Source organism: Carettochelys insculpta, chromosome 28 (assembly GCF_033958435.1).
Source record: "Carettochelys insculpta isolate YL-2023 chromosome 28, ASM3395843v1, whole genome shotgun sequence".
Lineage (NCBI taxonomy): Eukaryota > Metazoa > Chordata > Testudines > Carettochelyidae > Carettochelys > Carettochelys insculpta.
Window position 1 is genome coordinate 10,084,215 of NC_134164.1, and position 17,695 is coordinate 10,101,909.

General features: G+C 39.3%; 1 protein-coding gene across 6 annotated transcripts in view; it reads right to left on the reverse strand.

Moving 5' to 3' along the window:
- TLK2 (tousled like kinase 2) overlaps window positions 1–17,695 on the reverse strand; it is a 78,814-nt gene that overhangs the window by 60,712 nt on the left and 407 nt on the right. For 2 of the 6 annotated variants that reach the window (XM_074979324.1, XM_074979322.1), the window contains exons 1-5: window positions 16,838–17,233; window positions 15,783–15,871; window positions 5,793–5,864; window positions 2,227–2,296; window positions 1,089–1,132 (exon numbers count right to left, since the gene is read on the reverse strand). In XM_074979324.1, coding sequence (XP_074835425.1) covers window positions 1,089–1,132; window positions 2,227–2,296; window positions 5,793–5,864; window positions 15,783–15,871; window positions 16,838–16,895 — 333 coding nt within the window. In that variant the 5' untranslated portion in view covers window positions 16,896–17,233. Of the gene's footprint in view, window positions 1–1,088; window positions 1,133–2,226; window positions 2,297–5,792; window positions 5,865–15,782; window positions 15,872–16,837; window positions 17,234–17,695 lie in introns of those variants that run through there. The other 4 variants (XM_074979326.1, XM_074979325.1, XM_074979327.1 and 1 more) reach the window with 3 other exon arrangements.

Consider the following 17,695-nt stretch of genomic DNA (forward strand, 5'->3'; position numbering starts at 1 on the left):
AGAAAATGAACATAAACTATATCTATTACGTCCATAATGCCAAGAGGTGATTGTTAATGTTTTCAATGATTAAGTATTCACAGCTACATTATATGCACTGGTTTGAAATAAAAAAAAATACGTAAACACACCTGGTTCAGGATAAGTCACCTTGTAAAAATCCAGGGTTAGGAGGACCCTCCCCTGGCAGGTATGTCTATTTGTGACTTTTATATACACACACAAATGTGTGGTGGAGGGGTGAGGATTACACCTTGCTCTGAAATCATCTGTTATCAGTTAGGAACAAGACATCAGATTTATTGAAACAATGGTTTGATCTGGTATGGAAGTTCCTGTACTATGGACTGTGCCAGGCTTTAACTCAGCAGTGTCTGAAGATAGTAAGAAAGAGGTGCTACCACAAGCACTGCTAACTCCAAGGCAACTAACTACTCAGAATAAAGTGAAGAAAAAATTGTTAGGGAGGAAAAGTAACAGGTTTTAGTTCATACATGCTCGGAAAGAAAAAGTGCCAAGAATACATATTAAATGAGTTTAAGAAGTTTTTAGAGGTACCCATCACTTCTTTGATATCACCATTCTGTGCCTGTTGCTTACTTCTCAATAGAACTAGATTCTTAGCTTTGGTTCAGCAAATACGTAAGATCCTGCTTAACTCTGAGGAGCGTATCTCCTACTTAAGTTAATGGGACTCTGTTGGCAGATTCCTTTGCAGGACTGAGGCTTTTAATTTAATGAAAGTTGGCTTGACAAAAGGAGGTTCAGTCAGTCACATGAGACAAAGTTCAGATCTCAGTAGCTGCCAGCTTCAAAACAGCTTTAAGATAACTGCTATTTATAACATTTAGTCTGTCAATTGTTTAAATTAAAAAAATAGAAATTAGCTTAACTTAGAAACAAGATTCAAATATTTTACCCTACGCAAACTCACAAGCCTACAGTGAATCACTTACATAGCAAAGTAGAATTTAATGCAGTGGCAAGAGTAACAAGTTACACTGTAGTTTTCCCATTAAAAAAAGGTTATCTTGAAACAAGGATTTAAGAACAGATTTATCTGAAAACTTAATTTGAAGTTGCCTTACCTCAAAATAATCACTAATTTTATGTCCCCTAGGAGTGCCTTTTCCTGAAAGGAAAAAAGAAAAGGAAGCCAAACTTGATTATCTGTAAATTTAAACATCTGATGCCATTCTGAGAAACCTATTCACGGCAATAAAGATGGGCACTTAGCTGCACCTTACATCTCCTAGTACACAGGGAAATCTACACAGCAATACCACCAGGATTAGAATCTCTACACTTGTGCTAAAATTTGGAGAGCTGACAGTTTAATTTCAAAACCAAAAGACCCAATGTAGATGACATTTGTTTCTCTGCAAATAATAAGCGAAACATTTGTTCTCACTTTGTACAATGTGGATTCTGCAAAGTTTCTTTCAAGGTAAGAGCATATTTAAGGTTACTGTCTACTCTTGCCTTTACATCACTTACTGTTCTCAATGTGAGCACACTATGTTTCCCACAATTCTTTCTGTGACAGCTAGAAAGATAATGGTTATTTAATATCAATTCATTAAATTAACTGTTATTTCACCTTTCTTTCCAAATTCTATAGGTCCAGTTTAATATCAAAAGTACCTTTGTTATTTTGTTGTAGAAGATTATTCATTCTATCTTCCAAATGTTCACAAGCTAACAGAAGCATGAGAGCTTGGTCTAAAATAAGATGACTTTTTACTGTTTTATACTTTTGAGGACAACTTGCTCTCTGTTTGTTACAGGTTTCCACTATTACATGCAACACAGTGTAGAAAATGAATGAAAGCTTTTCAAAAATACAGCAAAAAATGAGATTTCAGCTGCAGACCATACCATTTGCTTAGCAACGTGGGTATTCACATAAACCATATGACAACCTATATCCAGCCTCTCCTGCTGCAATCCAGTCCTACTGTATTTTTTCCAATAAGAATTCTACACTTTAGAAGTAAATATGAAAGTCACAGTAAGTTGTTATAGGAGTGAATGTTTTTCTGACAATGGAAACGAATTTCCCAGAGGAAACTACATTATCACTGCAAGAAATCCGCATACGTTCCTAACAAGCTGCCTGACACACTCCTGAAATGAATCATTACTCTCCTTACATACAACTCTTTAAAAAGAGAAACCAATTATGAATTGTTTGGAATTCTGTGACAAGTCAGGAGAATGGGTTACCTTGACTGGTCTCAAACGCTTCTGCTTTCCTCTTCCTGTTTCGCTGATCATTCTGTTTCTTCTCAGGAGTCTGTTAAAAAATTTCAAAATTAACACTTCTGCTATTCCCAAATTTTAAAAAGGGCCATGGTACTAGACGGTGATTCTAATTGCCGAGCACAATAGTTTTAGCTCACAATATTGAAAGAGAAACTACTTTTAAACCCATGCACAGCAAAAATAAAAAGCATGTTAAAAATCAGAACATGGGAACAGATTATTTGCTAGTTTAGACATCGTAGAGCTGATTCTTCATTGCCCTGTACAATGTGCCATTTAGTTTGCTACTGGTCAAGCACAAAAGTCAATCAAATCAGACTAGCAGTGTTTAACTACTGACTTTTTGCTAATCTAATGGCTGGCTTCATATGGTACAGAGCAGTTGAGAATTGTTCATATTCCAAAAATGGGATTTTCAAAAGTGCTTGAGGAAATCAGGAGCTCAGGTTACATTTCCTTTCAATGGTACATGTGTCCCTAAGTCACTTTAGAACTTTTTGAAAATCCCACCCAACTAACTGATTTCCAGTGTTCTTAGTACATACTGAACCCCTCTACTCCAACACTCTCATCTAGCAACATGCATGATCGACATGATTTTAGTTAGCTGCATGACCACTTATGGGTGTGGTCAAATTTTCCATGGTCCCATAAAGTTTGTTTACAGCCATCAGTCCTGATTCTCAGTGTTCTGTGCTGTTATTTAACTGTAATTTATCCCTAAATGTCTTCTAAGAACCCAGTAAGCAGGGGAAGTGTTAGTAATGTTACCAGACAATTCTGACCTCCTGTGGCCCAGCAAATTTTCTCGTTTGGCACCAGTCAGGTCCCAAGGGTGTCAAACTAGAGAGGTGCAACCTGTACCTACAAGCTGTCTTGCATAAGTTGCATGAAAAACCATTTTTACATTATGTGAAAATGTTTCAGATGTAAAATGTTCTGTCAGGAGGACTTTAAAACCAAGTAATATGCAAAGAAAAATATTTAAACTTCTATGCACTGGGGGAAAAAAGTTATGAAGCTTACTATACAGAAAAAATCTGCTCATTTCCATCAAATACATTTTATCTCAAAATATTTTCCAAGCTACGTATTTATACATATCACGTCAGCTACCACTGATCTGCACAGGAAAGCCACACTATCCATTGCACAACAAAGGGTGGAGAGGTTTTTTGCCAAAACTTTTGTGGCAAACTCAAGATTCATGGTTCTTAGAAACTTGAGGTCTAAGATTCCCACAGAGTAAACACAGAAACTAACCCACCTACTTTGAAAAGATAAAGGAATGAAGCTGACTCAGGCAGAAGTTTGAGGGAAATTTCTGAGGGAACACAGAAGGCCATAACATGCCAACCCAGTGGTCCCTAATGGAGATGAGGGTTGGTTTTTGGTTTTGTTTGGGATGGGAGGGTGGAAAGGGTTGTTTGGCACTTTTTTCTTAAAAAAAAAAAAAAAAAAAAAAAAAGACAGTAATTACTGTACTTGTATACTACTTCATAGAATGACAGCATCAGTATCAGAAGACCCTCAGGGACAACACTACTGGCCAATACATAGATACAATATTGGTACAAGAAACTGGTGACTCAATACAAAGTCAAGGGAATCTGCATCCCACTACTAGCAGGAACAACTCAAATACCCTTGTAGAGTAGGGCCTCCAAAGGCACTGTAACAGTGTCAATAAGATTACAAAGGGAGATGGCAAGTGTATTTTATGCTTATTATCCCTAAATTAACAAAAACAATTTTAGTCAATCTCCCATTCACACTGTTGCACAACAGGCAGGATACATATCACCTTTCTACCGCTAGAGCAGCAACAGACTGAAAAGTGAGGAGCGACAGGGCTAACAGTCTCCTTAGTTCACAGTCAAACTCTCTAGAAGTAAAAAAAAAATTAGCAGTCCTGTAACATCTTAAAGACTCAATATTAGGTGGTGAGCTTTCATGGGAGAAACCCACTTCTTCAGATCTGGAGAATAATTGTCTGTCCCACCGAAGGTCAACACCTGATAAATAATATTGTTAGTCATTAAGGTACTACAGGACTGCTTGTTTTGTTCTGTGAAGATAGAGAGGTAGCCATGTCTGTCCGTCTCTAAAAGTAAAGCTGGCACCAAACAAAACATATGCAGATATTTAATACTCATGGTCTTCAATCTGAAGACCAGTTCCTAATTTACTTACCTGTCAACTCCAGAATTCGAGATACCATGTACAGTACTGATTGCACCACATACTTTATACCTGAACTGTAATGTATTAAAGGGAAAACACAATCCAAAACTCAACACATGGCTGGCAAGTGAAGTAGGAATTTATTGTACCGGGGATTTAAACACACTATTTAAATTTAGTATTGCCAGTTAGTAATGTAGTCTTAATTTAAATTAAGAAACTGAAGATCTTTGTTGTTCTAACAGTTTTTGAATCTCTTAATCCAAATATAATGAAAGTAACCAAGAGGAAGCATGTATTATCATCCTACCTTATTTCCTTTTACACGTCAGTTTATATAAATCCTTATCTTCTTGCTCATATTTCTAGAGCTTCCAAAGTACATGAACTATGAAAGATAGGGGTTACAGGCTTGGACTTTTCCAAGCAGACTCTTTTAGGCCATCTTAAAACTAGAACTGAAAACATCTGCTAAGTATTAAAAACAGCAACTGAGTGGTTAGTTTTAAACTACTATTCTAATTTCAGAACAATATTTTTGAAACAAGAAAGGTATATGTTATGATGCAAAAACCTCAATTAGATAAGTCCTGCAGGATGCTCTAACAGTGATTTTCAACTGGTGTGCCACAACACACTGGTGTGCCATGAGAACTGCCCAAGTATGCCGTGAAATTTTGTCAATTTCCTCTCCGGGAGGTGTGCATGGAGGAGTTGGGGGTGGGGCATGGATTGACAACCCCCGTGCCAGTGGGAGCGCAAGCAGCAAGGCTGTCTGAGCCCCAGCTGGCACGGGATTTGTTAATTTCTGCTTGCAGTGGTTCTTCTGCAGAGCTGCTGTGAGGGGTAGTGCTGACCCTGCAGGAGCCTGCTGGCACCAAGGGACAACTGAAATGCTGCTTTCTAACCTGAACGGGCTCACAGGCAGCCCATGTCCACTCCCTGCTGTGGGCAAAGGGGGAGGGAGGGCAGGAGCCCGTTGGAACTGGAACATGGTTTAAATGCCATGTCCCAGAATCAATGGGCTGGTGGGATGATGAGACTAACCACAGCAAATATACGTAAATGTAATGTTTGTTAGCAATTGATTCACCTGAAAAAAGTGGGTGTACTGTGGAATTGTCTCATTGAACTCATACCGTGTTACTGAAAAGGCTGGGAACCACTGCTCTAATGTCTCTATGACTTGGAAACAGTCTAGGTTCTTCTAGCAAACAGTTCCACACACAAGTCTTGAACTAGGAATGCTTCATCTCCACCTTATGTAATTCATTCTGGGATTTCTTAACATGTTCATGGTTAACCTATAAAACTGATAAGTATTAGGGACAGCGACTGCTTACCTCCAATTCTTTATCACTCAGAGAGCCCACGCTGCACAAGCTCTGATTGGAAGACTCACTATTTAATGGACCCTACAGTGGGGGACAAAACACAAACAAACTTAGGGACAGTTTTCATGTAAGGCAAGAAAGTTGTGGACATGTCCGAGTGTGAGCTCAGCTTTTAAAACACATTTCAATGACCATTTTCATACCCATCTGGAATATCACCTATGGAATTGTTAGTAAAGGTCTAAAACAATTAGCTTGTGAAAGGAAACATTTTCAACTGTTGAACAGCAAAGCAAAACAGCTCTTCTAGCAAGAACCTGCTTGACTGTGGGCTAAAAATTTAAAAATATTTTCTATTTGACGAGCTAGCTATTATTGCTACCACATGTTGTGTATTGGTTCAGATTCCAGGGAACTTCTCTTGCAAGACTATGTCATTTTTGACTGACCTAAAACGAAGGATGTTTACTCCCATCACACCCAAAATTAGCATCCAAATGTAGACCTTAGATCAGATTTACAAAGGTATTTAGGCACCAAAAGATGCTGACAGTCACCTTGTGGGGTTTGCGGAAGTGCCTAAAAGCTGGTTAGTAACGTATCTGCATCCTCAGCTGTCCAAAATCTTTGTAAATGTGGTCCAGAACCTGCAATAAATCTGATCTAAAAGGAAACTGAAGCAAATCATGTGTATTTACTGTTACATCAAACTGCAATATCCTCACACATAATAAATGGTTGAAAAACTTTAGGCCATCTGCCAAACACATACAAACCAAGATTCAGCATTAACAATCCAATCTCTTTCCTATGGAGTGACAGGATAAACGGCACTCCTCCAGTGGGGATTTTTCATTTAGTTTTTGTTCCTTTTCACCTCTTTAAATGTTACCTCATTGCAAAGGAGGAGGATGGGTTGGGCTGCATTTCAACAATATATAAAGGGTTAAACTACATGATGATTTTAATTAGCAAGTAAAAAAGGTAATACTAGTAAGCACATTTTCTAACAGGAAAAGCATAATGTCAGCCTTGTAAGTTGAAAGGTTACCACCACTTCACGGCTCACTTGAAAGAGCAAGCCTCACTTCTGGGACAAGAAAGATCTCTTCCCTTGGCTTAAGAGCTATATCTGCTGTATTTAAGCTGCACCCAAAGTCATTAAGTTTCGATATACCATCAGAGAAGACGCTCCATCACAGTAGATCATTATGACGACAGGCTAATTCTCTATGGCCCCATAGGAGGAAGAAGGGTGCTTTTGAAAGCAGGGTTTCCTTTTGAATGAACCCCATCTACACTCTTTTTTCCCCCTGAAAACAGCACTTCTGGAACAGCAAGTGGCCATCATTATGCAAATGAGGCATACAATATGTAACTCTGCACCTCATTTCCATTTTTGACCAGATGCATTTGCATTCCCCTTCCAAAAGGGGAATGTAGTGTAGATGCAGCCCATATGAGTGAAATGGAGAATGCGCTGAAACAGCCTGACCAAGCCAGATTTGTTAGAAAAGCCTTCCCCCAGGTTTCAGTTTTATATATAGAACATTCCAGAAGTACTAGCAAAACTCTGTTTGAATAAAAAGTTAAAGTTGTGATACATCTCAGCCAGAATGAAAAAAAGTTCAAAGTTAGGCCTAATTTCAACTGCTGCAAATCTGTTACAACTTTAATGGTAAGCACTGATTTGTTTATCTGCGTGTGTAAAGGAGGAAAAATGAGGTGTTCTGAAAAAAAATAAACTACACCGGAATATTCTGAAAGACTATATTTAGGAAACAGTTATAAAAAAACAAAATTTATTTTCTAACCATATTGCGAGTTATAATCCCTTTATTTCCTCCCCAAAGCCATTTATCAGCATAAAAAAATTGTATTGATCTAAAAATGCATTCTCCCTCATCCTCGATTTCAAATCTGTTTTTTAAAAAAAATTCACAGCAAATTATTTCTTCAGATACTTGTACTCCAATTACCAGGTGGGTACATTTTTTAAAATGACCAAGTGATTAACTGCCAAGCAAACAGGGTTTAACAGGAATTATTGATACTAATTATAAACAAAGCCTTTATGTGGCTGTAATACACTTAATAGATTTGATGGCTAAAGTGACAGAAGGTAAAGCTCTTTGCCTTGATAAAAAAAGCTTGTTTGTAAACTCTACAAATGATACCCTCTAAAAACCATCATTTCCTTTTATGATTCTGAACTCAACAGTTATGTTCAAGATGTCAGCATTTGGCGCAAGAATAAAGCTTTGCCTCTACACCTTAATAAAGCTTATTAGGTGCAGAGTTGTCTCAAATTAGTGGCCTGCCTCAAACATATTAAGGGTCTCTTATATTATTAATATGAAAGTGAAAGTTCTTCCCACAATCTCACTGCCTCCATTTCACACGTGGAACGTGAGAGAAACAGCAGCTCGTAAAATGCAACATTTGAATTTCTCAGGGCAGGTTATAGTCTGAAGGTATTTCATTTGTTCAAGAAAGTTCTGTATTTCATCCAACTGAACTGTATTCTAGAACAGGCCAGAGAAATAACAGTCTGGAAAGGGTCTCTTGAAATGCAAGATACATGGTTATCCTCAATGACATACAGTTTGACTTAAAAAGTTGTGTTCCTAACTGTGCACGTGTAAACTTGACATGGAACCTGACAGTTATGCGGCGTTCTGAACTGAGATACCATCACCAGAATTAACTATTCTGTATCTGAAAATAGCTGGTCTAATTAATATCTAGGTTCAGCTAGAGAAGAACAAGTTTGAACTGAATCTGCTTTGCAAATCAACAAAAATCAGTAAAATCAATTAATCACTATTTTTTGAAGGGTAGAATCATGTCAGGTTTACTTTTACCTTACTTTATCAGGCTTTGCAGAAAGCAGTACTCCTCTTGGAAATATCCTCTCACTTCCAATGCCAATTATATATATATATATATATAGAGAGAGAGAGAGAGAGACTAGACTATTTTTCTTCTTGCCTATACCATGATCAAAGTCAAAATACTCCAGTTCTACAACAAGATTCACTGCATTTAAGATGCAGCTCTAGAAGATGAACACTAAGAAGGAATGACGTTGTACATCGAAGCCGGTCTCTACAAAAGCACTTCTCAGTGAAACCTGGAGTTCCCCTGTTCCTTTAGAGGTTTATGCAGCACCTTTTATCTTAGGACCTCAAAGCACTTTGCAAAGCCTTATCCATAGTTTACAGACAATGAACTTAAGTTAAACTGGTTTATGTACCAAGAACAAGGCAGTAGAGGATGCGAGAATAGAACACAAGAGGACTGGGAGTCAGGAAGCCTAAGAATGACAGCATGTTGACGTTTCTGATCACTAGAATGCACATGTCACTGCAGTACTGAAGATATGGAATGACCCCGAAAGCTTAAGGAACATAGTGAAGTTCTTAGCTAAATCTTTTCTCCAGATGCACGGAGGAAGGACACTATATACGGGGAAACTACTAGTCATGTAATGAGACACCAACTGATCTTCAAGGTGAGCTGTGAAATCAAGTGCTTAGCAAAACTACATATAGCAACAGGTTTAGATAAATACTAAGTCAGTATGATTTTTTTCCGTACCCTACTATTACAGGTTGAACCTCTTCAACCCGGAACACTTTCATCCAGCAACATCAGTAATCCGGTATGATTTTAGTTACCTGGATTATCACTTATATCATGGGTATGGCCAAGTCTCCCGCAGTCCCATAAAGTTTGTTTCTAGCCATCAGTCCTGGCTCTCAGTGCTCTGTGCTGTTATTTAGCTCTAATTTACTCCAAATGTCTTGAAGCGACAAATAAGCAAAGAAGTGTTGGTAATGCTGCTAGACAATACTGACCTCCCATTGTCCAGCAAATTCTCTCGTCAGGCACCAGTGTAGTCCCAAGGGTGCTGGATTAGAGAGGTTTAGCCTGTATGTATATGTAGTTCCAACTTCTGCATTCATTCCTGTTTTTTTCCTGCTTAGCTCTATGTGTCCGACATAAGAATAAATGTACAGTACTTAATTTCCAGTCATCTTGTGACTGACTATTTTAAATTAAAAGCTATACTAAAATTAGGTACAGAATGAATCCCAGCAAGATAGAAGACCGTTTCAAAGAAGGCAGAAAGACAACACTTGTTGTAGAGTACATGAAGCAAAATGAATGTCTGGTGACAAAGTCCATTAACCTCCCCCCAGGAGGGAACTTGCCAATTCCCTTACTGTCACTTTTGGGTCAAGAAAAGTTTGCCAATATTTCTTGCTATTAGGAAGTTCAATGGCACTAGCATCTTTGGCTCTGCTACACGGAATTAATTTATATATACTGTTAAGATAATGTACCACTAGAGAAGCTTGGTCCTAAGCCTACTCATATAGCATAATTAGTGCAAACAAAAACAGGGGGAAGAGAGGTCAGCCATGATGTGAAAGTACAGACCTTTTAAATAAGAAAGGAGTTTTTATAGGGCTTACCCAGGCCAGGTGCTTCTCTACAAGGAAGTAATTTCCTGCTGGCATAAAGTAGGATCTTTCCTACTCCTCACTCACCTGGCTGAGTGCTTTTCTAAGCCCCATGTCTGAAGCGTATGCTCATAGCATGTTCCCATGTTGTAATATAGCTGCATAAGCGCTACTGATCTGCAAGATTCTTCCTTCAGGTTTTGAAGGCCTGCTCCCAATTTTCAACTCACAAAAGCTTGTCAGTCACTGTCTTCTTTGTAAGAACCACGAGAAGGGTTGCAGTTAAGCTGTATTGACTTACATTACAATGGCTGCAAACCAGAGTCCTTCATCAAGCCCCCCCATTGTCTAGTGGCAGTGAATTAGCTTATAATTGGCATCCCTGGTCTGACTCTAGCTTAAGTCTGTCCATTCTCCAACATGAACTAAATATATTACCTCAGCCACCTCCAGTGGACATCAAGCCCAACAATTTTCAAAAGCTGCATGTGATTCTCCAACAACTGGGTTTAGAGGATTCTCATCTACCTTGACCATACAAGTTAGTCTGAAGATATTTGTACTGTATTTATCTGCTTGAATGTAGTGCATGCATTTCTCATGCTGAAAGGTAACATGAATTCAAGTTGTCAAGAGGAAGTCACAAAGGGCTAGTTTGGAACAGCATCCTCTGCTAAACCCTCCTGCCAATGCAAGCACAGCAGCTAACTTGATTAGAACAAACAAAGGTGATTCTTCTCGAATCACACTTGTGCAACATCTGCAAGTCAACAGGAAAGGGAAGAGGCTATATCATTTGACATCACAGATTTCAATACAAATAACTGAGCCTTTCCAATTCCATCAAAAGTTTGGAATGGTCTACACATAAATTTGCACCATGATACCCAAAATGAATGAATTAGAGCTTTTATTAGTTACTTTCACACTGATTACTAACAGGCTACCCCTAAGATGAAACATATTTCACAAATGTTAGTCCTTATTTCATGCTTTATTTTCTGACAGAAAAGGTATAATAGTCCATGTAAAAACAAAACAAAAACAAACACACACAAAAACAGTTACCCCAAAACAAAAAGCAACACAACAACCTTGCCCTACCACCAGTCATACACAAGTGGTACCTGAAACTTCTGCAATGCTGGTTAAAAATGAACTTTTCAAAATATCCACTTTAATATGCTCCCAACAAAGTTTCCATAAATTACCTCTGCTGAGTTTGACAGGTAAACTAGTTTACAATTTTGACTAACTATCCAATAGTTGAGTGATTTTCAATCTTTCTGCTTTCGTCTACACTTGAAAGTTCTATTAACATAGGTTGGTGAGTCCATGATAAAACACACACCTTGACTGACACAGTTATGCTGCTATAACCATGAATGCAGTCTAGGGGTTCTCAACCTATCTGCCACCATGGGCTGCATGTGCAGCTCTGTGTGTGTGAGATATATATATATATGCATGCAGGCAGCATGCATGCACGCGCGCACACACACACATATTCTACTTGTGTGGCACTGAGGATGTCACATGGGTGGCCAGCAGCCCATATATTGCCAGTTGTGAACTAATGGTGTACCTGCAGGTATGTCAATAGACGTGTGCTGCTGCCCACTAAGCTTACATTGATGCAAAAGGTGGTGTTCCTACACTGACAGGAAAACCTCAGGACAATGCATAGCATAGACATTTCCTAAAGATTTGCACACTTCTGTGGCAGCTTACACCCACAAATTTCAGAGAGCTTTACAAGCAGTGACAAATTCATCACTAGCTTCAAGCAAGGTTGTATTTTCATTATATATGGGGACACTGAGGCAGTGAGGTCAAGTGACTTGCCTGAAAGGTCACACTGAGTCAGTGAAAAAGGTGGAAGTAGAATTCAGATCTGACTTCCATTTCTGTGCTTTGGTTGCTATACATGCTTCTTAGTACATTCATTTCAAATGTATCCAGATAATTAAGAAGTCTTCAGGATAAAAGGAGGAAAAAAACCCAAAACCCTGGCTATGTCCTTTGCTAGCTGATGGATGAATCCAAACAGACAGCTTGAAATTCCTACTCTGCTGCTTCACACACGTTTGCATTAATAACATGTCAGATAACTTTTTGGAATAGCTTTATTCCTCTCTGAGGAGAAAATGCCATTGTTCAACCTTCAGTCTTCAATTTGGTAACTCTGCAGCTAAAACAGAGAGGCCAAGGTGCTCAGCTTATTTTAGTGAAAAAGGATACGTAATTCTCGATAGACCGAAGGTTCAGCAAAGCAAAAAGAAGCTGCAAAATATTTTTATGGAAATAATATACTTCTTTTGGAGCTAGATATTCTACAGCACACACTACTCAGGCTGCATTCGTTTCCATTTCCTTCTTTTTTGTATCCTACATGCAAATTCAAAGACAGTAATAAGAGATCAACGCTACTTTGAGTTCTAGTGTACACATTTGGACCCAGATGATTACTATAGCCAAATAAGAGGAACAGTGCTGTCTTGAAGCAGTGCAGATTTTTAAATTTAGATTTTTTTTCTTAACAGTGATTGAATCAGCACAGCTGCAACAAAGCAAACAGACATGTTTAACTTGTGAACTTCAATTCCCTAAACTGAATGGTGGATGAGGGGCATGTTAGGGTGCTGATGCATTCTGAATAATGGAGTCTGTGTGCACACTTTCCCATTCCCCACTGGCTCTCTCACTTCATATCTGGTAAAGACCTTACATTGGTACAAATTCTTTAAACTATCAAACTTGGTATCTTAGCCAGCAGTGAGGCAGAGGAAGGAGAGGCACAAGAGAAGACACAAAGCTAATCAACACTTACTGACCTAAACCGGGAAACAGAGGTTTAGTTAGAAACATACCTCACAACTGAAATTAACTGTTCATTTGCTAAATGAAAGCTGAGCTGTTGAATAAGTAACTAAGTACCCGCTCATTTAACGAATTCACAAAGCAAGACTTCCCTTAACTGGCATCGGCATGAATTTGGTAAAGGAATACATTTTAATTATATGGCAATGCTAGGTGTTCAACAAGTTATCTTTGCTTTGATGAGATCTAGCTACATGGCTGTTTAATGAGGATGGTATTCCATCAGCTGCCTAGAAACAAAGCTTTCTTGCACCTGTGCTTTCAGTTACTTTAAGGGTTTATAAAAAAGGTATATTCTTTGATTTCTGAGTATGAAGAAATTCAGTGAATCGTCACAGGTTTTCAGGTAGAAAGACACTTGCAGATTGCAAATCTGGGAACATAATACAAGTGAACAAAAATTATAAAAAACCTATATATGGTGTAATTAGTAGTAAGAATACAAACTAGCTTTTGTTTATTTTGCATAGGTCTGATTTGTGCTTTAGGTTTCTGAATACATTCCAAGCAACAGGCCAAATTAATAAAAGGCGAGAACTTCACTGTTACAGCTCACTGGCCTATGCATTGGATAGGAAAGCATGAGAGAAGACATTTACTTTCTTCCTTTTATGTTACAAGCAGCAGAAGAATACCTTCTATCCCAAGAGGACAGAGCCAATCCCACTAGATGGCACTAACTCATCTGAAGTATCTGTCCTTCCACAGCCAACAGAAGAGAGCTAAAATTTTCCTTAAATCTGTTAAAACCATATAATGGGTTTCTAAATACGGTCACTTTGAAACAGAGAGATGTACATGCCAATGCTGAGTGTGATGGGCAGAGATTTTGAAAGAGCATTGGCCCAGTAGGGCATAGGATTAATGTCACACCCACAGATGGTGGTAGTATCCTAAGACCTTGCTAATTCACACAAATGTCTGGGAGATCCTTTGCAAATTAACACGTATGAAGATAACACTAACTATACCACAAAAACATACTCTCTATTTTGAGAAGTGTAATAGTTTTAACTGACAATACCATATTTTATGTTAGACAAATTTACTACTGTGCATTCCTCTGCTGTGAAGTCAGAGAAATAATGAGAAACTGCTGCTCTCTTTAGGTATATCATCAAGTTATAGTTTAATGGCATGAGAATTAGCAAAGTGGCTTTCAATATTAATCTGAACAGTTGAAAGGTATTTTTCTTCCAATTGTATAAACTCATGCAGCTTTGCATGCATAGTTTCCCAGATCTACTTAAAATTATTTCTTTGTTAACTTGGGCAGCTATTACTTAGAGTCTTCTCAAAAGTCTTTAGTACTGTATAATAAAGAGGTCCTGTCCTCAAGACGCCTACAATCTAAGGGTATGTCTACATTAGAAGTTTGTACTGCTTTAACTATATTTGCACAGTTAGAGAGGTCCAACATATCACCACCACTGTTCAAAAGAATGAGTACAATCTGTATAACTGACCCTGTGCAAGAACAGGAATAACTATACAACCACAGGTCATCCTCATATCAGGAAAAACTGCATCCCATTAGGGTTTCTAACCTATGTTACCATTTCAGTTTAAGAATTTAAAAAAAAAAAAACACGCATACCTAATCCAAAGTTGTAACAGTAAAACTTAAAAGTTTGGGCCAGGCCTTAGTAAGCTTCTTGTATGTTGCAAACTGTTTACTTAATTCCATGGCTTCATAAAGACAACTGCAGAACAAAGTACGTCAGAAAATACATGAACTTGGATATAACTATTCCAAGCTTTGATGCATTTTGTACTTTTCATAACAGAAAAGCAAATCAGTTTCCTCCTCCCAATATGATTCTAACAGGTAGCTGAATGTTTTATAGTAACAGGTTATCTAGTTATATTTCCTTTATAGCTTGATATGGTCTGAAACTCAGTCTTTCAAGAATGCAAACTGGAATGTTTGCACTGTTCCACTGTTGTCATTTTAAGAACAGGAATGGTGAGAAAAATGAAGAGAAACTACTTACAGGAGTTATAGCAGAATACATACAAACATACGGAGATCAAAAAACACAAGGATGGGACTTACACAACTTACCACCAAATGCCTTACTCAAGAAATGCTTTAATGTAGTCAGTCATATTTTAAGAGAAGGGTAGGATTTTGCTTGCAAGTCGCAAACCCAAGAATATGCAAGCTTCCCTCCAAATAAGTAAGTTTTGGTTGAATGTAACCGAGCCTGCACAATTTCAGTCACTCTCAAATAAGAATTGAATTGACAAGTTTTTCATAACTATGTCTCCTTAAGTTACTCATATTCGTTTCCAAAGCAAGCTCTTCTAGATAGGAGAAAGATGGGCTCCATTTCCTCTTCCAAAAGATGCAATGGTGTGGTTTGTGGCATTTTTTGTACTGAAAAAACCGGAGCAAACCTTAAAAACTCAACTACAAATCCAACTCTCAGAGATGTCTATGCACACAGAGGCATTCTCCTATAATTTTTAGTATTGTACATTCCTCTTTACACACACTTTAAAATAAGTTAATGGACAAAGAAAAACTATCAATGAACAATTTTCCCTTACTTAAATGGCACTACCTCCATTTAAAAAGGAAAAAAACCCATGTGGCTCGCAAGATTGGTCAAGATTTGTACCTGCTACCACAGGTACTTTTACTTACTTTGGCAACACCTACTCCAGTGAACCTGGCCTCTAATAGTTCCTGGCGTCGTGGATCCAGGCTATGCAATTCTTCCATCATTTCTGCTACTATGGAAGAAAAATATGCCATATTATTCAAATGCAAGGAAAAGGGAAAAATGTATTTTCTGTGGCACAGATGATGATCAAAATAGTTGCAGCACCAAGTAACTGTATACAAATAATTTCTGGCATGCAGTATAGTTTCAAAATGGTCACACAGTAAAATATGACTTGCCACCAAGTTATTTTAATAAGGGCCTATTCTGGAGAGTTCATATTTTGACGGCATTACCAGCTACTGGAAATTTCTTAATCTGAACCCCAGACCTTTTACTACTCAAGATTACAACCCTCTCTCATGTCGTATTTTCTTAAATTTGCTGCAGAGAAAACAAAGAAGGGGGTGAGGCTTTGTGGCTGAAGTTTTTAGTACTACAGTAATGAGAAACACTAAAATACTCTTCACATTCCTCAATTCTTTCTTTTTGCCATTTCCTGAAGCACTAGATAGTCTCTAATACCATATATCTACCTTTTTGCTTTTGTGACAACATCCTCCAGCACAAAATCTAGATTCTTCCAAGAAAAGGATGAGAGGGAGAATGACACTTTTTTAAACCTCTCCCTTCACTAAATTATGTACCAAGTACGGTAACATGCAAGTTCGTCCCATGTAGTTGGATGCTTTTGGGTGCTTCCAAGTGATCCATTCAAACTGGTACGAGTATAGGAAACATTTTAAAAAATGGTAGTTTGGGTTAATTCTTGAAATGTACAACTGGAGAACTAACTGAAAAAAGGGGACGAATTGCAGAGTGTATTAGAACTGTGATTCACATCTTTCCAACTGCATTTTGAGCAAGTTCTTAACTTCCACAAATATCTGTTCCAGTTTCATTTCTTCAGAAAAAAGGCAGAAAGAGGAGAGAAGACAGATTTGCTGTATGAAAGATCATATGCTACACAGAAAGTTCTTGAAGGGCAGCAACTGCCCTCTTAAAAAGCCATCATACAACTGTTCCTTTTACTTACTGTCCATTTTGTCCCTAGTCTCATTTCCTCTAGTTTCCAAGGTACTGAGTGAATCCATTTGAGGGCATTTACATGCACACACACAGACCCTGAGCACACCAGAAAAGCCCTAACAAACTGAGACATCTGATTAATAAAATCCTCTAGTCTCCATTTAACGAAGCTGTCAGTGGTCTCTTTTCATTTGGAAATGAGAAAAGCTATGGATGGGAGGCCTGGGATAGCAGGGAAGCCCACAAACAAGCAGATGAGTGTGCAGCGGCCTGGCGGCAGCCCTGGACTGCTGGAATACGGGGGTGCTGAGGCTTAACACATAGGGGTGCATCTGCTCCCCAGTCTGGGGATGCCCACACGGAAAGCTGCTGCCAATACAGACTCTTCCAGGTCCCAGGAGCTGGGGGTCCCTGCCGGGCATTAGGGATGATGTTTTCCCATGGATGAATGCACTCGGGCCCCCCCAGCTTGCCCAAAGCCTCAGCTGCTGCGGCAGCTCCTGCACCTCCTCCGCCCTCTCACCCGCGGCAGCCTCCAGCTCAACTGCCAGGCCGGGGATCCGCAGGCCGTGCCCAGCCCCAGGCCTCCCGCACCGGGCCCCTGGCCTGGCGCCTACCCCCGCAGCCCTGAGTCACCCCCGCCCAGCAGCGGGGCCAGCGACCCCCGGGCCTGACCCGCGCCCCCGCATCCCCTCAGCGCCCTAGCAACCGCCGGGCCCAGGCCGCTCCCTGCCCGCCCGGGCACAGGCCTCAGCCGCCAGCCCTCCCGCCCTCAGGCCACGCTGACCCCAGATCCCTGAGGCAGGGCGCTCCGGGTCGGCGGCCCCTCCAGCGGCGGGGCTCGGCTCCCCACACCCCGGCCTTC